The 27707-nt window shown below is 37.0% G+C and overlaps 2 protein-coding genes across 3 annotated transcripts in view; one reads left to right on the forward strand and one right to left on the reverse strand.

Moving 5' to 3' along the window:
* The window catches only part of LOC130222040 (NACHT, LRR and PYD domains-containing protein 12-like), a 417646-nt gene that overhangs the window by 321716 nt on the left and 68223 nt on the right, over positions 1–27707 (reverse strand). The window lies entirely within an intron of this gene.
* Positions 21163–27154, forward strand: LOC130222061 (NACHT, LRR and PYD domains-containing protein 12-like). Its single transcript, XM_056454686.1, has 3 exons — positions 21163–21421; positions 24573–26388; positions 26977–27154. The coding sequence occupies exons 1-3, from the start codon at positions 21163–21165 to the stop codon at positions 27152–27154; spliced, it is 2253 nt and encodes a 750-aa protein (XP_056310661.1).

Consider the following 27707-nt stretch of genomic DNA (forward strand, 5'->3'; position numbering starts at 1 on the left):
AATAACAAATAGCAGGAAAAAAAATCTTATCCTTGTCATTTCAAATTAATTTCATACGCTCCAATATAGAAAGGGATCCAATAAATACTGAAACAGTACAACATTTAAAATGAGTTTAAAACTGTTATTTAAAAAATGTTTAAAAAGTAGAAATCTAAAATTTAGAAAAGTAGAAATTGTTCACAGCGTTCACATTCTGACTAAGTACAATTGTCCAAATGATATCTTTTAGACTTTTCCTTTAGACATTAAAAAGAACCTTGAGTATCAAGGCATGTATGCCTTAATATAATGTAAATGATGCCTCTGTGTGAAATATGCATTTACTTAGACCATGGAGCTGCTACTGTTTTAAAAGATGTAATCTGGGTTCTTTGCCTATAGTGCTCTATTACTTTTATTTATTATTACTTTCATTATAAATGCTCCAGAATTGGTAAAGAAAATTTTTTTCCTACTATGGCACATTTGGTGCTCTTGGCTATAATATAGGGATTTTTTTTCCCTACAAGGAATATGACAAGCCGTTTTGACTTGTATTCATTCTCAGAATATGTATTCTTGATATCAACAATTCAGTTCTTTATATCAAATAAGGTAATTGTTGATATCAATATTACATTTCAACTAGTAACAACGTTAATTCTTGATATCAGCAATGATGTCACCATTCGCAGAAATACAATTGTTGATATCAAGAATTCGGATTTTTGATATCAACAATTTAATTCTTGATATCAAGAATTGATATCCTGTTATCAATAAAAGACAAAACAGCTATTCTGGCAAGTCGTTTTTACTTTTATCGCTTAACCAGATATGAATTCTTGATATCAAGAATTAAATTGTTGATATCAAAAAAATCCTAATTCTTGATATCAACGACTTAATTGTTAATATCCAAAATGCGAATTGTTGATATCAGGAATTGCATCCTTGATATCAACAATTCAGTTTCACTAGTTAAAATGTTCATTCTTGATATCAGGAACTGAATTTCAACTAGTAAGAATTATAGTTCTTGATATCTGTAATTGTATTTTCACTAGTTAAATGTCACTATAGGCTGCCATTCAAATTTAATTGTTGATATCAAGAATTGATTTCTTACTAGTTAAAATTTAAATTTTACAAATCAGAAGTACAATTCTTACTTGTAAAAGCATTTATTTTTGATATGAGTTATCATATGGATACTAGTGCAAATGTCTATTCTTGATATCAACAATTGAATTGTTACTAGTAAAAATTGTAATATTTGATCTAGTAAAAATGTTAAATTCTCATATCATAAATGCGGTTGTTACTAGTAAGAAAGACATTTTACATATCATAATTTATATTAATATCAGAAATCCATTTTCATATATCAGAAATAACAAGTTAACATGTTGAAATACATCTAACTAATATCAAGATTTAACATTTCAACTAGTATCAAATTAATTCTTAATATCAGGAATTGACATTTTTACTAGTAACAAATTCATTATTGATATCAACGAAGGCAGCTGATATCTAAATTTAGCTTTACAACTAGTGAAAATATAATTACTTATATCTTCAATCAGTGACATACAGGATGAACAGAACTTCATTTTTGACCATCTACAGTTTTACACACCAATTAAACATATCAAACCACCATGTACATATCCAGATCTTGTCTGGTGATAAACAGATGTTAAATGGTCATGTTTGATAAAAAGCACATCCATGGAAGAATAAAAGAACAGACGTTTATAATTAGAACAAATGAGTATAAAAACTATAGTTACTATATGCATCTGAATTGTGCTCTTATTTCATGTTTTATTGCATTGTGATTATGTCTGGTAGCTTGAGAAAATTATATGCTGTTTTTTGAGAATATAAAATTGATGTATTACTTTGAGAACATGTGTTAAGAACAACACAACTTTCACTTTATTCTTATTTTATTTAAATAAAAACATGTGTTTTTCTTGATTATTGTAGTACAATGTTGTACAGTTAAATTGAGGTAAAGTTCAGATGCTGACAAGGCAAGACGCATGAGAAGTTTCTCTTCCACTCGTGATAATATTGTGTGTGTGAGTGTGTGCGTGTGTGAGATGAGAAAAAAGTATGGAGAGTTTTCCCAGATTAAGTGTCCCATATGTTTCAGGATCAATAAACAGATGATGTGAAGCTGTCTTTGCTGTCTCCAGTGCTGTTACGTTCGCTTTCAGAACGTATTTTGGATAAATGTGAGTGCGTTTGTTTGTATGTGGGTATGTCGTTTCATGCGTGTGTTACAGGTACGAACGGCATTGGAGGATCCGCATTTCGTGCAATTGACGTTGACCGCTGACGCTGGGTTTGCGCCACCAATCGCTGGTCGGCGTAGCGTTCAAAACCCGAGCCCAAACTGCAATGGCGATATCTCTCTCTTTCTATCTCATTCCGTCTCTCGTTCCTTCTCGCTCTTAACGCCTGATTCACACCGCGAGCGAAAGCAGTGCGTGAGCAGAGCATGCGCAGTGTGTATGGAGAGCAGAAGCAGCACGCAGGCGTTTGCCTTTCACACCAGCTGCGACTGTAGCGCGCAGCTCTTCAGCAGCTGCCGCTGAAATCAGTCTATCTCTGTCTGATCTATCTAGTTACATATCTCTCTCTATATACAAATACACTTTTAAAAAAAATTTCATCTGCACCAAGACTCGTGGCAACCTCCTCCTATGCTGTTTCTTTAACCTGCAAGTCTTTATTTTACAAATGATATAGATTATACAGAACTGTATGCTTCTCCAGCTGAGGAGTGTCATTCATGTCTGGTGCACTCAGAAGACAATCGCCTGTAATATCATGTCATTTGGTTTTTGATTGTCAGGTTGTTGTAGGCCTAGTTATGATAATATTTATACAATATATTTATAATTATATTTATACATGATCAAACTTGTGTTACTTCAACGATTTTACGTTTCCTCTAAGCAATGAAATTATAGGGGGGTGTGGCTGAATGTGCAGCCCTGCCCTGATCTGGAGTCTGCAGACAGGGGCTTCTTGTCTTTTTCTATCTGTTTATCCTTTCCTTTCGACATGTTGAGTGCAAACTTAATACTACGCACTCTAAGAAAGAAAAGTAAATAGAAGTAGTTTGCCAAAAAGTTCTAAAAAAATGAGGTTTGTAAAGAAGGAATGAAAATTTAAAGGGAGCTGGTCTCGCTTGTGTCCACAGCGAAGGTGACATAACCAGAACTCCAAGTCGCTTTTTTAGGAAAAAAAAATTAACGGTTAGGAGGGTCTGAAAAATCGTTAAGTTGACAACACTAGCTAGCAGTGTCTTTGACTGAAGGAAGCACTCACGCCTCGCGCATGTGTAGTATGGAAGGAACATTCCATTTTTCATGGGGGCCATAGTTTTGAAAAGTAATAACGTTAAAATCTTAGCGTTATAGACAGATTTGACAACATACGATAGAAAATGTATAAGCTTCTTGGCATTAATTTGGGGCCTCTAATTCCCAGGGGCCCTAAGCGGCTGCTTACCTCGCTTATTGGTTAAGTTTGCCCCTGCACACACTTACACGCATATTTTAATAAATGCTGTCTTAAATCTGCAGTAATAATCAGCCACAGTGTAATTCACATTGTTCACCACATGATTCTGATGTGTTTACTTTTCTGACAGATATTCTGCTGAAAATGTTCTATTGCATTTTCCAGTATTTTATCTCTAAATGAAGAGTGGGATGTTTATCTGCTGTCACGTGTCATTAAAGTTGAGTTTTCATCTGTTTTCTGCTACAAAAAAAGTTGCTGATACACATCAAGAAACCTGTTCATGTCTTGGAAGAAGACACACGGCTTGCAAAACAGGTTTATTATGAGAACTGTTTCCTCGTCCCACTGAATACTTATTTCTGAAGCAGTGAAAATGCAGACTTATAAAGAGACATCACTGGTCAGCACAAACATCACAGTATATATAGAGTATATTCAGTGAAATCAGCTGGAGAAAGTCTGTTATTCAGCCTACCTTAATATGAGCTGCTGTGGATGATATCAGAATCATCAGTGAGGGTTTGCTGCTCTTTTATTCATCAAACATAATCAATCTTGTCTGATTTCATATTCTCTGAGCTGTAAATATTTCAGTTTTTTTACATGATCTCCAGATTTGTGTTTGTCTCATATGTCATTGTAGTGGCTATGCTCATGCTGCATTTGAATTACACAGTACCACACAACTCATACCACTAACTTCAGAATGCTTTAAAAACCAAAACACCAAAACACATTTTTTGAGATGTTGACAGTCATATATATGTCCCACGTAGCTAAAAACACTACTAAGACACATATATTTGGTATGAGACAAGGTGGCAGCGCGGTCACATCGCGAGGCACAGTGTCTCTCCAGTTTCTCTGGAAAGAAACTCATGCTCATTTTGGGTCTGTTCATGCCTTTACATCGTACACCCATCAGGAGTTCTTGGATATTGGTTTGTGCATTCCAGACAGTTTTATTAGCAATCATTCCCTAGGAGATCACCAGAATACCCGGACCTGAGCGCCCTACCCAGCCGGGCGGAAGTGCTCGAAGGCAACGTAGAGAGCGTAAACAAAGACGGGGGTAGCGCGGCGGGCTAAGCTAAAGCTAACACCACACCGGCTCTCTTTACCCGGCATCTTTCTTGCCAATGTACGGTCACTGGTAAACAAAATGGATGAGATTCAACTGTGCATCAACCACAGCAAAAATTGCTGTGGCTAAACAGCAGGATACCAGACAACGCTGTATCGCTAACTGAGCATCAAACTTTCCAAGCAGACAGAACAGCAGATGACTCCAGTAAGACCAGAGGCGGAGGATTATGCATTTATATTAACAAAGCTTGGTGCACAAACTCTGTCGTCGTTGAGAGATATTGCTCTGTTAACCTGGAATTTCTAATGGTTTTACATACCACGGGAGTTCACCTCCACCATAATAACTGCTGCTTATATTCCTCCTGATGCTGATACCATGCTTGCTATGAGTGAACTTCATGCAGCCATCAGCAAACAACAGACTGCTCACCCGGAGGCTGCTTTTATTTTTGCGAGGGATTTTAATCACTCAAACTTAAAGACAGTGCTCCCCAAATTCCATCAAAACATTTTCTGCCACACAAGGGGAAACAAAACTTTAGACCAAGTTTACACGAACATGGCTGAAGCATACGCTGTTACCCCCCTGCCCCACTTGGGTCAATCAGATCACCTTTCTTTGTTTCTCACACCCAAGTACTCACCCATGGTCAACCGTGTGAAGCTATCAGTAAGGACCATCAAAGTGTGGCCAGCGGGGGTGGACTCCACACTCCAGGACAGGTTTGAACACACAGACTGGAGTATGTTTGCTTCCCAGGCCACATGTGGCTCTCACACAGACATTGACAGTTACACTTCCTCTGTTCTGGAATATATCAACACCACCATAGACAGTGTTACAACCCAGGAACAGATCACCACATACCCAAATCAAAAGCCATGGATGAACAAGGAGGTGCGCCTCCTGCTGAAGGCACGCAACACTGCCTTCAGATCAGGGGATGCACAGGCCTACAGCACTTCCAGGGCTAATCTGAAGAGGGGCATCAAAAAGGCCAAGCACTGTTACAAGCTAAAGCTAGAGGAGCACTTTTCCAACTCTGATCCTCGGCGCATGTGGGAGGGCATCCAGGCCATCAGCAACTACAAACCAAGCCAGTCCACCCCCACAGCCACAAATGTCTCCTTCCTGAATGAGCTAAATGACTTTTATGCCCGCTTTGAAAGATACAATACAGAACCCTACACCAGGATCACTTCCTCAACCGACCACTCACCCATCACACTCCTCAGAAGTCTACACCGCACTGAGTCAGATCAATGTGCGTAAGGCTGCTGGACCAGACGGTATTCCGCGTCCTCAAAGCATGTGCAGAACGGTTTGCTGGGGTATTCACAGACATTTTTAACCTTTCGCTTAACCTAGCAGCTGTGCCAACATGCTTTAAAACCACCTCTATTTTGCCAGTGCCCAAACACTCCCGCCCAACATGCCTGAATGACCGCCCTGTAACACTCACACCCATCATCATGAAGTGCTTCGAGCGGTTGGTCCTGGCACATCTGAAAGACTCCCTGCCATCCACACTGGACCCACATCAGATTGCCTACCTTGGCAACAGGGGCACAGAAGATGCCATCTCCATAGCACTGCACTCTGTCCTCACACACCTGGACAATAAAAACACTTATGCACGAATGCTGTTTGTTGACTTCAGCTCAGCATTCAACACTGTCATACCCTCTAAGTTACTGATCAAACTTAGAGACCTGGATATCAACGCGTCTCTCTGCAACTGGGTTATGGACTTTCTGACTAACAGACCTCAGAATGTTAGATCAGGCCACATCTGCTCTACCACCATCACACTCAACACACACTGGTGTACCACAAACATCCCTGAACATAATCAAGAGAAAAGGGGTTCACAGGAATTACAGCCCACATCCCTACAGCCTCCCACGCAGAGAGAAGCATCACAAAAACAACAATGATGAAGCTTTTTAAAAAGGATACAATAGCTGTAACTTGGATAAGCTCCACACACATAGGGGGAGCGTGTGTAAGGCTGGGTAAGGCTTAGCCTCCCCCTGGCCAGAGACCTCGGAGATAGCAGCAAAGAAAAAAAAAACTGCATTAAAAACATGTAACCTGTATAAGGCGGAGTATGAATGTAATATAATGTTGATGATTAAAACAACGCTTTAGTTATTGTAAGTTTGTCAGTCAAATTTAAAATTCCCCTCCGCATAAAAATGGAACTGTCCAACTCTGCACTTTGCACTGATGAGCGCTGTTTATTACTGGAGTTCGCAGCAGCTCTGAAAATGAAACCAGCAAACTATTGGCCAGCGACGTATTCTGGTTTGCTGGTCAAGGACATAAGTAATAAAGGGACAAATGAGTGTTATGAGAGAAATTGAACAATATATTTTTCTGGTTTAACTTGTTTTCAGCATTAAATGAAATAGGTAGTTTTATTGTAACGTATAGTGTAGTGATCTTGTTTAGGCAATCGTTTGGAGTTTTACATTTCAAATATTACATTTCAAGGTCAAATATTTATTGCTGAATTACATTTTTGCTATTTAACAACAAAGACAACATCAACATTTATAATGCTGGGTCTAAAAGGAAGATTTTGCTGCATGATGTAGGGTAGTGGCTGATACAACAAAAACACATTTTTGTTTGTTAGACAAAAGGCTACAATTATAATATAATATAATATATACAATTTATTATATTATTTTTATTATTATAATTATATACACTACCGGTACAAAATTTGGGGTCAGTAGGATTTTTAAATGTTTTAAATTATGGTTCTCCTGCTCATCAAGGCTGCATTTATTTCATCAACAATACAATACACATTGTAAAATAGTGAAATGCTATTTCATTATGAAAGAGCTGTTCAAAGGTGGTTTGAAATCACTGGAATAATTATTCAATTAAATTATAAATATGAATTTTAAGCTTCATTTCTCCAATCTTCAGGGTTACATGATCCTTCAGAAATCACTTTAATATTTATTATTATTATTATTATTAATGTACTAGTAGTAATAAAAGCAACAAGGAGTAATGATTTCATTTGAAACCTCATACAGTAAGCAATAAATAAATATTTAACAAATAGGTATTTAACAATTAAAAATATATATATATATTTAATAAATGCCGCCTTGATGAACAGAATAATTTGAATTAATTTTTTAAATAAAATTAATGATTAAATAAACTGAAATAAACTGATTCCAAACTTTTGACTGGTAGTGTAGATCAGTGGGTTAGTTTAATAAAATAATTTAATGTGCGTGTTGAAAATAATAGACGTTTGTTGACGGGCGGTGCTTTTGTTAAAACATATTTTTATCGGTCGCAAAACTTTTTAAACGCATTTAAGGGCAGTGCATAAATTAGCCGTACCCTGGAGTTTGTTCACCCTCCACCTATGTCCACACAGTAGCGATCTCTTGTACTGTCCGCAACATTTCAGAAAGGCAGGAAAGAGGTTCATCACTTTGACGTCAGGCTCCAGGATTGCAGACATGCTGCTCAGCTTAACATTTCCTCAGCTCAGAGTCTATTTGCTCCCACTCTAAATTGAGTTAAAATAACTTGGAAGCAGAGTTAAAGTTAATTAGACAATTAAGTGATTAATTAAGTGATGATTGAGCCCTGATGATGGACACCTGCTTCTAATAAGAAGGTAAACTTTGTAACTTTGGTGTGGGAATGGTGATCCCAAAAAATAAAAATAGAACAAACTTTACAAAAATGTTTCACTTGTTTTTAATTTATTAACCTTGGGCACCATAATGTCTGTCAAAATACCTTTAATATAGCACAGCTAGCTCTCACCACCAGTTACAAATATTAAACAAAAAATAAATAAATCAACAAACGATAAAAACCAGAAAAAATTCAAACAATTGCTGCATATGTCTAAATGAAGTCTGTATTTGTCAATAATAATAAAAAAAATACTTTGCACTTTTTCACACACAAACAGCAAGAAAGTAGTATCAACAACAACAAAAAAACAATATAACAATAATCACAATAGAACACAAAACTCTCAGCACTTAGAACTCGAAGAAGAATTGAAGAATTTGAAAATGGGGGAAAATAATAATAATAGTACGGGGAGAAAACTGAACAAGAAAAATAAAATGAGAATTTGGGCAAAGAAAACAAAATTAACTTTTGCTTCTTACCCACGGAGCGGAAGGGTCAAGGTGCCTAGCAGGAACCTCCGACACTGTCTGTCAGGGTTCTGCCACTCTGGTCTTGTTAATTCTTGTTTTGGTGGCAGAGTCCAGACACTAGCTCTGTCTTGTCTTGTCCTGTAGTGCTCGGCTCGAGTTTTCTTGGGTCGAGCACTTGCTTTGTCATTGTCTGGGTGCGCGTCATCATAGGTGCGCGCAGACCATGCGCGTTCCTGCTTGATGCGGGCGTGTGGGGTCTGCGCGTCCTTGGGACGTGAGCTCTTGTACTCGTGTTTGTGTTGTTTTATCAGCATCGCGCTGTTTCATTCTCAGCGTCTCCGTCTAGTCGGTTTTGGTTGGCGCTGAGATGAAACATGCGCGTTGCATTCGTATGAGCGCACGGTAAAGTGTTTTCACTTATCGTGTGCTCGTTTCTTGCATCTGTTGTCAAAGCACGTGGCTCTGTGTTTACATTGTGGCCGCTTGCTTTTGTTGTGTGCTTCAGTGTTGGGTTTGTCTTGTCATACGAACATGCAGTTAATGAGTTCTCTCATTGGCTGCATGTTCTAGTCTTGTTTTATGTGAGCACATGGCTTGTTGTATCTTTGTGTCATGTGCTCTCCCGTCTATTGTCTAGTCCCACCCTTCTTGTTAACCCATTATTATGGTGGCTTGAAAAGCCAGCATACTGTTATCTATCTTAAACTTCTTCTTCTTCTTCTTCTTCTTCTTCTTCTTATTCTTCTGAGACTAATTTCTAAGTGTATCTCCTCCTAGGCCTTTCAAGCTACATACTTCAAACTTTCGTCAAACTCGGGTTGCTATATCTTTTCTAACTGATCCGACCTTGGGTTTTCCGAAAAACGACCCAGAAAAATCCCAAAAGTCCCATTGACTTAACATTGGGTCAAACTTTGTGAGCTCATAACTCTGCATCAGACTGTCCTACAGACTTCTAACTGGACTCATTTAACTCAGTCTAGCCAGCAGCAAATAACTGATGACTTTTTAACTTACTAGCCACTCCCTAGCAACCACTTACAGCACCCTAGCAACTGTCCCATATACCTCCATTGTAAAAGACTCCCATTGACTTAACATTGGATCAACCTTTGTGAGCTCATAACTCTGCATCAGACTGTCCTACAGACTAGAGTCTGGCCTCATTCAACTCAGTCTAGCCAGCAGCCAATCACTGATTACCTTTAAACTTACTAGCCACTCCCTAGCAACCAATTTCAGCACCCTAGCAACTGTCCCAGAGACTGTGACTAGCTATTCTAACACACGCTAACAGTTTTAACATCCTACTGACATGCTAATCTTGCTAGAAAGGTGCTAGCAACACGATAGTGACATGCTAGTCATGCTAGTAACATGCTAATTCATGCTAGAATCATGCTAACAACATGCTAATTCATGCTAAAAACAAGCTGATTCATGCTAGAATCATGCTAGTAACATGCTAGTTACATGCTAATTAATGCTAGAATCATGCTAGTTACATGCTAATTCATGCTAGAAACATGCTAATTCATGCTAGAATCATGCTAACAACATGCTAATTCATGCTAGAATCATGCTAGTAACATGCTAATTCATGCTAGAAACATGCTAGTAACATGCTAATTCATGCTAGAATCATGCTAGTAACATGCTAATCCATGCTAGAATCATGCTAGTAACATGCTAATTCATGCTAGAATCATGCTAGTAACATGCTAATTCATGCTAGAATCATGCTAATAACATGCTAATTCATGCTAGAAACATGCTAATTCATGCTAGAATCATGCTAATAACATGCTAATTCATGCTAGAATCATGCTAACATGCTAATTCATGCTAGAAACAAGCTGATTCATGCTAGAATCATGCTAGTTACATGCTAATTAATGCTAGAATCATGCTAGTTACATGCTAATTCATGCTAGAAACATGCTAATTCATGGTAGAATCATGCTAACAACATGCTAATTCATGCTAGAAACATGCTAGTAACATGCTAATTCATGCTAGAAACATGCTAGTAACATGCTAATTCATGCTAGAATCACGCTAGTAACATGCTAATCCATGCTAGAATCATGCTAGTAACATGCTAATTCATGCTAGAATCATGCTAGTAACATGCTAATTCATGCTAGAATCATGCTAGTAACATGCTAATTCATGCTAGAAACATGCTAGTAACATGCTAATTCATGCTAGAATCATGCTAGTAACATGCTAATTCATGCTAGAATCATGCTAATAAAATGCTAATTCATGCTAGAAACATGCTAATTCATGCTAGAATCATGCTAATAACATGCTAATTCATGCTAGAAACATGCTAGTAACATGCTAATTAATGCTAGAAACATGCTAGTAACATGCTAATTCATGCTAGAATCATGCTAATAACATGCTAATTCATGCTAGAATCATGCTAGTAACATGCTAATTCATGCTAGAATCATGCTAGTAACATGCTAATTCATGCTAGAATCATGCTAGTAACATGCTAATTCATGCTAGAAACATGCTAGTAACATGCTAATTCATGCTAGAATCATGCTAGTAACATGCTAATTCATGCTAGAATCATGCTAGTAACATGCTAATTCATGCTAGAAACATGCTAATTCATGCTAGAAACATGCTAATTCATGCTAGAATCATGCTAATAACATGCTAAATCATGCTAGAAACATGCTAGTAACATGCTAATTCATGCCAGAAACATGCTAATTCGTGCTAGAATCATGCTAGTAACATGCTAATTCATGCTAGAAACATGCTAGTAACATGCTAACTCATGCTAGAAACATGCTAGTAACATGCTAATTCATGCTAGAATCATGCTAATTCATGCTAGAATCATGCTAGTTACATGCTAATTTATGTTAGAATCATGCTAGTTACTTGCTAATTCATGCTAGTAACATGCTAATTCAGACTCGGCTTTTCAAGCCACCATAAAGTTTGTCCTCAAACTTTAATATCTAGTTAGTTAATTATGTTCATCTGTTTGTGTTAATTTACTACTGATTATATTCTCCTCATGTCTGCTGTCCTGTGCCAGTTCGTCATCGTATGTTGCCTCATCGTGTGTTACCTTGTCTTGTGTATGTTGCAGTCCTGATCCCTGCCAGCCTGCCCAGTCTAGTTTGGTTTGTCAATGTTTTCCCCCTCGGGGAAGTTTATTTTACTGTTTATTTTATTTTATGATTAATAAAACCCATATTATTTTCTGCACCTGAGTCCTTGCCCCTTTTCCCCTTACTGAACCGTGACACTGTCGACTGCGGGATGGAAGCTTTCAGCAATTGACTCCATGCCATCGAGATAAATCGGTAAGTTTACTTTATTCAGGACACACTGCACTGAAGTCTTTGACGCACTCATTCACAGACGTCACGAGCACTTCAGTAACAAGATAGCTGTCTTTGCTCTGTTGCTTCGATACATACTTTCACTTTTTGCTTCTCACAGCCAGTCGTAAAGTTTACTCTTCCCGTCTCGACCTGTTTTCTCTACTCTTTTTACCGCACCGCAACAGTTCATCCAACTTCTCTTTCTTCCGCACACCACATAATGCTGCCCTCTTTAACTCTCCTCCTCTTGCTTTATACTCACCCATTTACTTTTTGCAGTCCCATGGGTGGACACCAATTAAACAATGTTGACTTGTCAAAACTTTCAACAATTCTGACTAAAAAGCCTCAATATTTAAGTGTCTGGTATAATCAATAAATTTCCTTCATATATCCAACCTGTGGGCCAGGCTGACCACCTGCCAGTGTCCAACTCACACCTGCAGCTTCTCCGCGATGGATGTCCAGCTTCCAACGTCTAGACTGGTTTCTCTCAAGGTTTTTTTTCCTTTCACTTCATCAGTTGGTAAATTTTCTTGTCCTCACCACTGTCGCCACTGGCTTGCTCGGATCAGAAATTGTGGAGCTGCGCTTTGGTGGATTTGCTTTTCAGTGTTTGAACTTTCAGCATTGCAAATTAAACCACACTGAACCGAAATACACTGAACTCCAACTATGAATCTGGACTTTACAAGAACTATGTTAAGCTGCTTTAAAGAGCCCATATTGTGGGCTGAGAACGGTTATATTTCACTTTTTAAAGTCCCAAACAACAGGATGATATGCATGCAAGGTCAAAAAACACTCTCATTGTCTTATAATATATAATTATTTTTACCTCCTTTTCCCACCGACTCCCATATGAATCGTCCGAGAGATTCTTTTTCCCAAGCCCCTCCTTTACATGACGCTAATTTGCTGTGATTGGACGTATGACCCAGTCTGTTGCGATTGGACTACTGCATGTTACAGAGTCGGAAACTAAACGCCCATCACCATTACTGGACTACAGTTCATCATGATAATATACAGCGATTTTTATAGTGTAATAAATGAAAACATGACGTCGATTTTTTTTTTTTTTTTTTTTTTTTTTTGCCCTATCAATTTGAACCTTCATCTGACGAGGAGGAGCCCACAGTTGCAGAAAACCAAGCTAGTCAACCTCAAACCCGATTGGACCAGGACATTTCTCAATGGTAAGTGTCAATATTGTTTATGACACTTCGAGTTGTACGCATGACAATCTAATTAATTACCTGTCAAACTTATTTAGGTGCACATGTGGAAACTGCATCAAAATGCCAAGCGAGATTAAAAACCTTTTGCTGCAAAGAAGTACGACAGGTATTGTTTTTGCAGTACATGAGCATTTGACAATTAGTGCATCGTCCTCAAGTGAGGAAATAGAGGCAAAGGTGGTTTTATATTCGGATATTCATACAGTCTCCCTAATATTATAATTTTAGAAATGTCTTGGCAAATTCTAAATAGGGAAATCATGTTAGCCGCAAATGACTATCAAAATACATTGTTCACGGTGAATTAGATAGTGTTAATGTTATTAAGAAGTCAGACTTGCATGCTACTTTCGATCGAATATTCAAAGTAACATGGTAAACAATATAGAGACTGCAAAATGAACGAATGTGCGAATATAAAACCAACTTTACCTCTATAGTGAGTAATGCTATAAACTAACAATCCAAATGTGATGTAATTAACACCAATACAAAGGTTTGAACCACTGAACAGTCAATTTGTATCATTTATATGTACAAAATTTTATAGCAACGTGTTTAAGGGTGTTAATGTTTTATACCACTATAAACATTATCATAGCAACTTGTTTTGGATAGCATTAACGTTTTATGCCAATACAAATGCTTATGTTATTATAAGTTATTAAACAAGTATTTATTAACAAAGAAAACTGTTTTTTTTTTTTTTTTTATTCAGTCACATATACAATTTTATTTGTCCACTGAAGTTAATCTGTATTATTCATATGTAAATATATTATTTCATAGCAAGCTGTTTTGGATCGTGTTAACGTTTTATGCCAATACAATAATTTATGTTGTTATAATACAAATATTTACTTTTAATTTTTTATTTATGGTCACATACAATTGTTTTGTCCACAATAATTCGTATTATTCATATGTTTAAACATTAATATGTAATATCATATCAGTTTGTTTTGGAGAAGTGTTTGGATTGGCATGAAACTTTAACACTAGGTTATTATGAATTATTATAAGTATTTGTTTAAAACAGAAAACTGCTTTCTCTCCCCCCTCCCCCATTCTTACCATCATAGGTTACAAGAAGGATTAACCAGATTCCAGACCCACCAACATGCATGATACACCTTCCAGGCTTTGAACCCAACTGTCTGAATCCATATACACTGCAGAACATTTACAACATTTACCAATGTGACTATGGGCGTCTAAGGCTCAGAACAACGGAGTAAGTATATTCTGATTAACCCCACAAATAATAATAACATTATTAGAACAACCACTTTGATATGGGATAAACAGAGCATGTAAATGATGACATTTGAATTAGATATGTAACTCCAATAATCTTTATTCACAAAATAAATTGTCACACAGATAAAAAAAAAAGTCTTTTTTTTTTTTTTTTTTTTTTTTTTTTTTAGGCAGTTCCGCTACCTGGCGTACCGCAGTTTAGTCAGCTGGTGCCAGGGCTACTTGGGCCATAGTGTTCGTGTTGTGATTTCGTGCTGTGTTGTAACCCGTATACGGCAGGCATTTCCAGATCTGGCTGGTCGGTACGTTGGCTTCCGACCCCCCTCTTGACTGAACCGCGACACGTGATTGGCAATGGCTTCTTCCTTTGTCGGTCTGTCATATTCTGCACAAAGGGACTTTGGAATGGGAATGGCCTTCATTTCATCCACAAATAGAGTGGGGTCCATAATGATGACTTCAAACACCAGTTTCAGTAGCTCCTCAACATATTCTATAATTAGAAATGACATTATAATTTTGTTATATATTTACTACATGTAAATTATTTATTTCTAAAAATAAAACCGTTTCATTACTTACTATAGGTTAAGTCTGTTTTTAATGCCCGTGTTGTCTATTGCCCTCTTTTGGATTTCGGCAACACCATTTTGTACATAGCTTGTCCTGTTGCTGTTGTGGCTTGTTTTCGGTTGGCATTTTCATTGTGATGAAACACAGCAAGGTACAGTCTACAATAGCAAAGCAGACAATTAACAAAGAGAATAAACAAAAAAGGCAAACTGATATATGTTGTAATATTTTGATTACCTGCACAGCATTCCCATGAACGGGAACACAACATTTTTTTTGGTGTGAAGCGTAGTATAAGGAAAGCCTGTGGAAAGCCTCAATTGAAGATGTCTGATAATGACGACTGAACTTCGCCACATCCTTCAGCACCCTCTTGCTGCACATGACTCTTTCAACTTTGTAGAGAGCCTGTGACCCTGCATTATTAGAAACTTTAAGTAATAGTACTTGCTCTTCTAGAAATAACTTAATTTAAGTTAATAAATAGTGTTAGAAACACAAACTGTATAAAAAAGATAAATTAACAATAACTTCCAGGTTGAAACCATTTCTTTGGGTCCTTTGATGCTCTATGATGAGGATGAGCACACTTGGGAAAAAGTGCATTGTCATATGTGTGCACATTTTTGAGATGGTTAATTAGCGAAGTCCACTTAGCTACCTTCTCTGGTCCTGATGTAGAAGTGGCACACCAGTAAATATGATTTCTGATGCTACGTTGCCACTTCTTCACCAATCCACACTCCTTGTTTTTTCCCAGTTTATTCAATTTCTTAAACAAACCTGTTAAACAGAAAAATTAATAATGAAAACAATAAATAAAAATCTATTTCACTGATCATTCAAATGTGGTTAGAATATCAAACACTAACCCTTCTCGAAGTGCCATACATCATAGAACTGGGTTATCTTGCGCTCCCTGAGATACTTCTGGATCTGTGGATGACGGTCAGTGATGATGTAATCCACCTCTAACCCGTTGTTCTCCAGTACATCCAGACATCTCTTCAGCCCTTCTTTCTCCATATGGTAGCTACCTCCAACCTCATTGCTCTAAATATGCATAGCAATATTATAATTTGTTTATATTAAAAATTGGAATACATCTTTAGTCAATGTTATATATTTAAATTAAGTTACACACCTGAACAAGCTGGAGGTCCACAATTGTATTACTCTGCATGTCCATTACGGTGTAGGTTCCAAATTTTGCTGAATGGCCTACACCTAAAAGTGGGAACATAAATACAATTCAACGTGATGATATACCAAAACAATGATCTAATAACTTGCGAAAAACGCATGACGTACCTGGTGAGTCTCCACGCATATCTCCAGCAATAGCAGTCTTTCCTCCCTCTTTTAACTGTGCTATTATGTTTTGCTGCTCACTTTTCCACATGTGAACATTTGCTGGTTCCAGAAAACTTCTGCAATGTTGACGAAATGTGTCATGCTCGAACAAGTTTAAGTGCACAGCCTTGAAAATCTATACAAGAGAAAAAACATATGTGTATTAATAAATAATAATAAAAATTGATATAATAAAATCAGATATTCCTTTGTATAATAATTTACTACCTTCTGTAGTTGGATAAACGAGCCTCCTGTAAAATTAAGTGGCTGCTGATAAGAGGATGTTTCCAACTGGTGTACTTCCAACAATGGGCTGGCTCTGCCACTTCCTGCTGTACATACACTTGGGGCAAATTTGGCTGAATGCAACATATGTGCCCATGCGGTGCTGCTCCGTATCACACTTTGATTTGCAAATTGGACACGTTCAAAACAGCTCCTGCTAACATGTTTCAAAAACAATGTATTTTGCATCTCCATACATGGGCCTTTCCACAAACCTAATAAATAAAGAATTATTTGTAAAGTTTAAATAAATCCTTTCATATTAAACTAATAAAAAGGCTATTACTTACGACATTTCTGATTCCTGCGAAATGGTTGAGTCACCTGGTTTAAAAGTTGAGTCATGAGGTTCTGTCTCAAAGTCTATGTCTGACTCTTCCATCTCCTCTTCCAATTCCAGATAAGGTCTTTTGGTTATGCTGACACCAGAAGGCTTTATCGGTGTTGATGCAAATGGTACATCAAAGGATGTGGTTATTGTGCCAACAGTCTCACATGTAACGGTTGCCTGTGACCCTTAAAAACACAATTATGTAAGTTTTGTTGCTACAAATGTTTGCTTTAGAATATGCTATTAAAATACAACAACAATTATTGAAAAATATACCTTTACTCCGAACGTGTGTATCTTTCAGTGTTCTTAAGGACAGCTGTGTGCAGACAGATGTTTTTGTTAATTCATCCGTTTGTGTAGTCACATTCACAGTTTCCAGAGAGTCAGTCTGACAAGCCACATCAACACGTACACATCCACTTGAAATGGTCTGCTGTGATGTACTCTATACAAAAAAGAAAAAAAAAATTCAATAAAAACGACATTGGTCATAAACAGAATTCATTTAAAATATCAATTTAGTAATAGAGGTACAGTTGGTTTTATATTCTGATATTCTGACATTCTCTATAATAATATTATTTAAGAAAAGTATTCTTTGCAAATTCTAAATAGGGAAATCATATTAGCAGCAAATGACTCTCAAAGTAAAGCATTGTTCACAATGAATTATGTTAATGTCCTTTAGAAGTCCTACTTGCATGCTAATTCCAATTTAATATTCAAAGTAATATGGTAAACTATACAGAGATTTCTAATTAAATGAATGTGTGAATATAAAACCAACTTTACCTCAGTACTTTAGTAAACATCACCGAACACACACCCAATTTTAAGTTTTAGGCTTCATTAGTGTGCATACATTTTCCAACAAAGCCGGAATCATCGTTGCAAGCAACGTAACTAATGTTAGCGGTATTTACAGAAAAAATACAGCTGCTGGTCTTGTTTTTACATAACGATTGTTGCATAAATTACATCGTATCAAAGGAACGATGGTTTTATATAACTTATAGATACTACAATTAGTTTTATGTGGATGTTAGCAAACCTAACGTTGGACTACTGCTCTTTGGTAAACAAACAGCCATGGTACACGGTCAGCAGCTCAATGCCAGAACTAATTGAAAAATCAATGCAATTGTATAAAAGCGTATTGTTACATTCAGCTATATTCTATACATTCAGTATTAATCGTACTTTATGGACTATTGTAAGCAAACAAATAGAAATATTCGCCTGTAAGCTAAAGGGCTACACGCTGCACAAAGCAAACACAATACAGACAACTACATCCATATTTACCTTGTTACAGTGAACAAGAGGAGTTATTTTAATCATACTTACAGGTTGTGATTCGATGGAAGAACATGCTGGTCCGAATAAACTTGGTATTGATCCATCCTGTAACGACAACCGTCCAGCAAATACTGCTTTGTATGCATGTAGATTGGTGTAGCTCTCGTCAGAGAAATGACGGGAGCACAGCACAATGTTGGGACTATATTTCTGAGGTATTTTTCCAAAAATGAACCTCAACCACTGACTCTTCACAGTCTCATCTTTAGGTAGGGAAAAAAACACTACTTTTCCCTCACATTTTAGAGCACAGCGTCTACATGACATGATTCAACCGGAATTTGCTACAGAGTTCCTCATCTTCCTCTTTTTGTTGTTACCGTGCTTGTGGGCGGGGCCGGGGAGTTTCGATTTTCCCGGGCTTGCGCGCGCAACTACAGGGCTGGGCTTGTGTTTCGTAGCCGTGTCATCGCGAAACACCTAATGACTCGTTATCAAGACGACTCGTTTGAAGCACTATGAGTCGACTCTTTTATAGATGAATCGACAGTTTTAAAGAGCCCATATTATACATGAAATAGGGTCATATTTAGGTTGTAAGGGTCTCCAACAACAGTCTAATATGCATGCAAGGTCAAACAACACTTTCATGGTCTTATAATCTGCATTTATTTTTACCTAATTATCCCAGCGACTTCCATATGAATCGTTCAGTGATTCATTTGTTCCCAAACCCCTCCTCAGCGCGAAACTAATCTGTGCTGATTGGACCGATGACAGCCTGCTGCGATTGGTCGACGACACTGACAGGCTTCAGCGCGAGACAGAGTGAAATGCCCAGCAGCTAATCAACAATATAAAAGTAGTCACAGTGCATACACGCTTCATAGTGGATTTTGGCTGCCAGTGGGTGAATGTAAATACAGACGATCGACTAGAAAATACTAACTATTTTATTGAGCAAAAAGTCCAAGAACTGGCGAGGAGATCTCCTAGCCCATCACAGTGTACCTGCTCTTCACACACACACACAGGGCCGGCACATCCAGAATAGAGACGGGGCGGCGGCGACACCTCCCCTACCACCCGCGTCCTCAGTTATATCCGTGAATACCCCAACCCCCCCACCCCCCGGTCCTCACTTTACTAACGGGTCCCTTTCGTTTTCACTATCGGTTGAGGGCGGCGTGATCATCCTTTGCCTAGAGCGTTACCCTCCTCAAAGAGGACACACACACACATTAACCTCCTAAGAGGAGACACTCACACACACGAACCTCCTCAGAGGAGACACACACACACATTACACTACTCCCCGAGGACACGACACACATGCCTAGAGCACCAGTTCAGCTTGCTGGGAGCAATTTAGACACCTCACCTCGAACCTAAGCTGAACTATTTTGAAACTTGACCGTTGCATGTGTGTAGAAACAGCTGATGATCCGTAAACAAAGTGGCATGCGTCGCGATTTCAACGTGGCTTTACACGCGATATGAGAAAAAAGAGTTAAATTGATACAGTACACACGGTTGCAAGTAACAAAACACAACTAAATACATAATTTGCAAGCTAGAGTACCGCAGCAATAATTTTAATCGCACGTACTTACACTTGTGAAATGGGGGTAGAAACTGATTCATGATGCACTGATCCATGTTCTGACAGTCTTTACTGATCCTTCCTTTAACAAACTGATGAAGTCTTCTTTGTAAGCATGTAATTTCCAGAAGCACTCGATCTGCTCAAGGCTGGGCTATATTGCTGAGGTTTCATCTTTGGGTGAACTGTCAATAATATCCATCTGCACAGCGTGACTTCATTCGACCGGTATCTGTGTGTGTCTCTGTGTGTGTGTGTGACTTTTTTTCTGTTAGTGGGCGGGGCCGCAGGTTTCAAATCTCCCGGGTTTGCGCGCAACTACTTGGGTTTTGTAGCCGCGTCATCACAAAACACCTAATGACTCGTTATCAAGACGACTCGTTTAAAGCACTATGAGTCGACTCTTTTATAGATAAATCAATAGTTTTAAACACTGTACACTTACAGATTTAAGCCTTAGCTGGGTATTTCACTTCACTTAGAGCTGTGTGACACACTACATGGAAGGGCATTTTCAAAAAACCATAATATGGGCTCTTTAACACAATTTACATTGCAAAAGTGCTATATATATATATATATATATATATATATATATATATATATATATATATATATATATATATATATATATAAACATGAATTGAATTGAATTGAATATGTATGCCAAGTCTTTTAATATTGGACAAATGTGTGTGATTCTCCACCTATCTCATCAGTCATCTGAAGTCATTTGAAAAACTGGTTTTATTAGTTTTCTAAAATGGTTTTGGTTTAACCAGTTGAACATCTAAATAAACACTTCAGTATGATGATATAGGAAGAAAAGTTCCAGAGCGTCTGCTCATGAAACAAGTTAAGTAGAGTCTATATCTGCATTATTCCTGGTAAGTAAATACAGCTTAAAACAGTGACAATCAATTTTTAAAATGTCGTTTTTTGAAATGTCAAGATTATATTTACAGGTTCATTTCATTATTCAAATAATAAATAAACTCTTAGGTCCATATGTTTATTGTGAAACTAATTCAGATGTTGTTGCTCTTGTCCTGTGTAGCTGTGAATGGGTAAAGCACCATGGCAAATGTTAAACATCTGCTCAAGAACTCACTGGATGGCCTGGTAGAAGATGAACTAAAGGACTTTCAGTGGCATTTAATGAATGACCATGAATGTATTTCAAAAGCTGAAATGGAGAATGCAGACAGGCGGAAGACAGTGGATAAGATATTGTCATGCTTTAAACTAGAAGGAGCTGTGAAGATCACAGTGGACATCCTGAGGAAAATAAACCAGAATCAGTTGGCTGAAGAGCTGGAGAATACACAGAAGCAAGGTATTGTTTAATTCCCTGTCAAACTTTACAAATGTAATCATTTGACTCATGTTTTATCAGTTCAACCTATTTTCTATTCTATTTGATCAAATCTTTCATATTAAAACCCTGTCCTAGCAATGGTTTTTCAGTCAAATGTAATGTTATAACATTTATTGCACAGCTTCTAAACCAGGGCAGAGATGGCAAAAGTACACACATCCTTTACTTAAGTAGAGGTACAGTACTCATGTTTAAAACAACTTTGGTAAAAGTAGAAGTACTGACTACACCTTTGTACTCAAGTAAAATTAATGAAGTTCGGCCTCAAAAATGTACAAAAGTAAAAAAGTAAAAACTATCCGTTTCAACCACAGTCCAAAGACATGCGGTGTTGGTGAATAATAGGTAACTAAACTGGCAGTAGTGTCTAAGTGTGTGTGTGTGTGTATGTGTGTGAGAGAGAGAATGTGAGTGTGTATGGGTGTTTCCCAGAACTGAGTTGCAGCTGGAAGTGTATCCACTGTGTAAAACATATGCTGGAATAATTGGTGGTTCATTCCACTGTGGCGACCCCGTATAAATCAGGAACTAAGTTTAAGGATAGTGAGTGAGAAAGGCAGGTATCTAGACCACACATCCTATTGATACATTAATATAAACTAACTTACATTTACAATTTTTATGTAAAATGTTTGTTGCCAATTTTATGAAAGTAGCCACGCAGCATCACACTCTGTAATTTAGCCTCACAACATTGCTCAAAAAGGTATCTCATGTATCATCATCCTGACTCAAACTCACAGTGTTAATCATGTAGTTTTAGGGCTGTTAGAACAAAAACAACAGCTGCCAGTCATGTTACTCTAAAATAATTCTGTAGGTCTGTATATCTTTATAAATGATTACATTTTACACTGAATTCTGTCCAAAAATATTGATTTATATAAATATATATATGACTGCAAACTTTTTTTGCATTAGGCTAAAGCTGATTTAATCTCTTTAAAGAATAGCTCTCATACATAACCTGTTATTTCAGTGTTTTTTTCCCCCAGGGTATTGTGGTTATTTTATTGAATGAATAAACATTAATTCTGTTACAGTTTTTCTCAGTCACTTTGGTCCATTTCTCAGATCAGAACTGAAATTCTTAAAACTCCCTGTTTAATCTTCACATCATTGTGTCAGTTGTGCACATCAGAAAAGCAGCTTCTCATTATGAAAATGTTGCAAATGCTTTTGTAGATCTATGCATCTGATGATCTGTGCAGTTGTGTGCAATGATTATGTGCAATTTCTGCTGTTTACTACATTATCTATCGCTAATGTTATGTTGATCAAAATGTATTTTTTTGGTCTGTTGAATAGTCTCACTCCTCACAACATTTATTTGAATTAAATGAACATTTAATGAAAAAAAAAAAATAATTTAAACTCTTCTTTCACAAACAGAAAAAATGTGAGATTTGGGTGAAAAGTAAGTTTGTAAGTAGAGATAGATCATTTATTAATTTTGTGAGCTTTTAGGTTTAAACTAATCTCACTATCATCTCTTTTCTATCGTTATACATGGGGGGGATGCAGTTCACAAACTGAAGACCAGGGGGCACATTCGTTCATTATTGAGAGGCACTTTTTATCCAAAAGAAAGGTTGAGCCCTATCTGTGCACTTGTCCAATAATATCCAGCTGCAGGCCCACAGAACCACACACGATTTAGGCACACACAATCTGGCACACACAATCTAGGCAAAGCCATTTATGGTTACGGCGGATGTTAATGTTATTAACGTCTTCTTGGACATCTTCATCGATATATTTTGATATATGTGGTTAATCAATATTGTACACAATAAACAATAGTGTTTACTTTATTTCACAAATATTGCGATCGAGACGGGCGAATGGGGGGAAGGTTGTTTCCGATCGCCATTCAATTATAATAGACTGAACAGTTTTCTATCAGTCATCATAGAAGATCAGTCATTATTGTCTGACAGAGTCAATATAGCAGATACTCATTTGCTGGCCTTGCTGAAAGATCTAAATCGGACAGGTTTAATTTACATAATTGATTCATTTATAATGATGGAAATAATAGCAAGTTAATACAGGCAATAATACATATTATATGTAATACAAATCTTTTTACATGTAATAATTGTGTAACACTATGTTAATATTTTACTCAAGTGATGTAATGGTGTGTATTGCTTAATTTTCTAATAACTTATTAATTAATGATTTCCGACAATAAGTACTGTAGTAATTTATAGTAGGCAAAATGTTGTTTTTAAACCAAAATTTAGCAATAGAAACAAATTAACTATTAATAATTAATTTTAAAAATAATAATAAGTATATATATATATATATATATATATATATATATATATATATATATATATATATATATATAACAGCTGTAACAGTTTAGTAAAAAGATAGTTTATAATCAGATAATCAGTTACTATATTATACATTGTTTAAATGATTAACTATAGTAATTCATTTTAATGTGACACATTATTGTTTGCTTTTTATATTTTACAACAAACTTATTTTAACCAAGTATGATAATATTAAAATCCTAAAATTAGTTTATTACACTTAATCCTACAATTTAGACGGTCTATTATGTTTTCTTCGTGTATGTGGACACGTGAATAAAGTCATAAGTGTCTTTAACCAATTGTTTTTATTTACATAATGTGAGTTCAGAAACTGCAGAGATGTTAAAATGATCATTACGATATAATAATAATGACTGAAATGGGAAATCATATTTGTGAAATTCAATAGGTGGCGATAATGCTAAGGAGTTAGTTAGTTACCATATATGGTTTGCCTAAACCGTGTGTGCTAGATTGTGTGTGCCTGAAACGTGTGTGGTTCTGCGGTTCTGAAGCTGGATATATCTCCACTTGTCTGTTCTTAATCAAAATGATAATGCATATAAATAGGTGCCTGCATTTCACATTAACTATATTTTTGGGCTTCAGGAACCTGAGTGTCTGCACATGCTGTATATAAATATATTGTTGTCTTCATTCATCTGAATATGTTATTTGTTTATATGTGCAATAGTTTTTTCTAATGGGAAGTACAGGAAATATTTATGTTTACTTTGATTAAAAAAAACTTTTTCATCTCTCTTGTAAAGGTGCAGCTTCAGAGAACTGTAAATCTCCTCCTCTTGATTACACAAACACCAGCCGTGAACTAAAGGACAAATTAATGATGGAATATCAGCAGATATTAATTGGTAATTCAGAAATGGGTCATCAGAAGTACCTGGATGATATTTACACTGATCTATATGTGGTGGAGAACGAGACTGGAGGAAGAGAGAGTGACCATGAGGTGATACAGATAGAGTCGAAACACAACCAACACACAGCCAAGGAAAAACCACTCAAGTGTAATGACATGTTTAAAATTCAGCCTGACACAGGTCGACAAAACAGAAGAGTCCTGACACTGGGGATCGCAGGAGTGGGAAAAACAGTATCGGTCAACAAATTCATCCTTGACTGGGTTGAGGGTAAAGACAATCAGGAAATAGTTTTCATATTTCCACTGCCGTTCCGTAGACTGAATCTGATTAAAAAAGAAAAGTACAGTCTCATAGGTCTGCTTAACAAGTACTTTTTTAGTAGACCTGGAGGATTGAGCTCTCTTCCTGAAAAACAAGGTAAGGTCATGTTCATCTTTGATGGACTGGATGAATACCGCTTTGAATTTACCTTTAAAGAGGTGGATGGAATTACAGATGTTGATAAGGAAATGACAGTGAGTGAGATAGTAACAAATCTCTTAAAGAGACAGCTGGTGCCCTCTTCCCTCGTCTGGATCACATCCAGACCAGCAGCAGCCAGTTTGATTCCCCGAAACTACATTGATCAGATGACTGAGGTGCGAGGATTCAATGATGAGCAGAAGGAGCAGTACTTCATCAAAAACAGCAGTCCTGAGATTGCTGGAAACATCATTGGCCACATCAAGAAATCCAGGAGTCTGTACATCATGTGCCACATCCCCGTCTTCTGCTGGATCTCTCTCACTGTTCTTCAGCCTCTGCTGGGTCAAGAGAGCAATGAAAAAACACCCACAACTCTCACAGAGATGTACATCAACTTCTTACTGTCTCAAAAGCAACAGATGAAAGAAAAATACAGCAATGATTCTGAACCTGAAGCCAATGCCAGGTCTTTTAATCACATTGTTCTGAAGCTTGGGGAACTGGCCTTTAAACAGCTGGAGGAAGGACAACTGATTTTCTACAAAACAGATCTGGAGAAGTGTGGACTAGATGTTAAGGAAGGGTCTTTGTTCTCTGGATTATGTACTCGAATGTTTCAGGAGGAAAGCCCAGTTTCAGGGGAACAGGTTTACAGTTTTGTACATCTCAGCGTTCAGGAGTTTATTGCTGCTCTCTATGTGTTTTTCACTTACAAAGACAAGAGAGCAAATCTATTTCTTGATTCCAGGAAAAAGGAACTGACATGGAAATTCTCTAAAAAGACCCTGTGTAAACTTCATGAGGCTGCAGTTGAGAAGACTTTACAAAGCAAGAACGGACACCTGGATCTTTTCCTCCGGTTCCTGCTGGGTCTCTCTCTGGAGTCTAATCAAAGTGACCTGAAGGAACTCCTGCCAGGACTGAAGTTCGAAACTGAGAACATCAAAGACACGACTGATTATATCAAAAAGAAAATAGAGAAGGAGAAATCAGCAGAGAGGACCATCAACCTCTTCTACTGTCTGAATGAACTGAATGATGACTTTGTGGAGGAACTCCAGAAGAGTCTGAGCTCTGGAAATCTTACAGCACAGGATCTGTCCTCTGCTCAGTGGTCGGGTCTGGTGTTTGTGCTCCTGATGTCAGAAGAAACTCAAGAGAAGTTTGAACTGCAGAAATACAGAAGATCTGATGAATCACTGATTAGACTGATACCAGTGGTCAAAAACACCAGAAGAGCACTGTAAGAGTTTTCTCTATACATTTATGCCCAGTTCACACATCGATTTGCAACACATCCTTAATCCATGAGTCATATGCATGCAATGCAGAAACAGCACAGACTATTTGTTTTCATATCAAATATGTATTACTGATCTCCTGCTGGAGACAATATCTGTTCTCTTTATGTTTACTCCATTTTCAGACATTCTTTTCAATACTTTGATTCTTTTTTTACACAGTACAATAATATAATCTCTCCTTTCTTTTACCACATTTAAGTGATTAAATATAGATGATGTGCATTTCAAAATTGTGCAGTGTGATCGCATTAATCTGTTACATTAGCTTGAAAAAAAGAAATGAAAATGTTGATCTTAAGTTTTTAATAATAAAAACTAATGATTAATTATTCCACAAAAATGTGAATTTTTAGCTAAATAATATTTTTATGTTTATTTAACAGCCTTAGATTCTCTCTTAAATTCAGTACATACAGTGATTGTTACCTTTGCTCAAACTAAAACACACCATTCAAGTGTTTTTGTCTTTGCTCTGGATTACCCCGGCTAAATAAACACAAAATCGTTGTTTCTTGTTTTCCTCACAGGCTACAATGCTGTAATCTCACTGTTCGGTCCTGTGAGAGGTTGTCTTCAGCTCTACAATCCTCAAACTGTGTACTGAGAGAGCTGGACCTGAGTAACAATGACCTGCAGGATTCAGGAGTAAAGCTTCTCTCTGATGGACTGAAGAGTCCAAACTGTAAACTGAAGACACTGAGGTAAATGAGTTCAATTACCTTATTGATTGATTTATAAGTATTTTTAAAATGTATTATTACATTGGGGAATGTATTATTACATTGCACACTGCAAATTGGAGACACTAATGCAATATATATATATATATATATATATATATATATATATATATATATATATATATATATATATATATATATATATGTGTGTGTTTCCATAAAATGCTGCAACAAAATATTTTCACATTGTGCAATGCCACAAAGGATGATATATATCATATAATTTTTTTTTAAATGTTTATTCAGTGTGGATATTAGAGTTGGGGTTGAGTCCACCTTTGTTGAGTCCAAGTCAAGACCAAGTCCTTAACCAGTCAAGTAAAAGTCAGAGTCCAAAAGGGGTCTGAGTTGAGTCCGGCCGAGTCCAGACAGTAATAAAACTCACTCATTAACTTTCTTTTGGCTTAGTCCCTTATTTATCAGGGGTCGCCACAGGGGAATGAACCGCCAGTTAGTCCAGCATATGTTTTACGCAGCGGATGCCCTTCCATCCACAACCCATTCACTCTCATTCACAC

The sequence above is a fragment of the Danio aesculapii genome, chromosome 4 (genome assembly GCF_903798145.1).
Source record: "Danio aesculapii chromosome 4, fDanAes4.1, whole genome shotgun sequence".
In the NCBI taxonomy this organism is placed as follows: domain Eukaryota; kingdom Metazoa; phylum Chordata; class Actinopteri; order Cypriniformes; family Danionidae; genus Danio; species Danio aesculapii.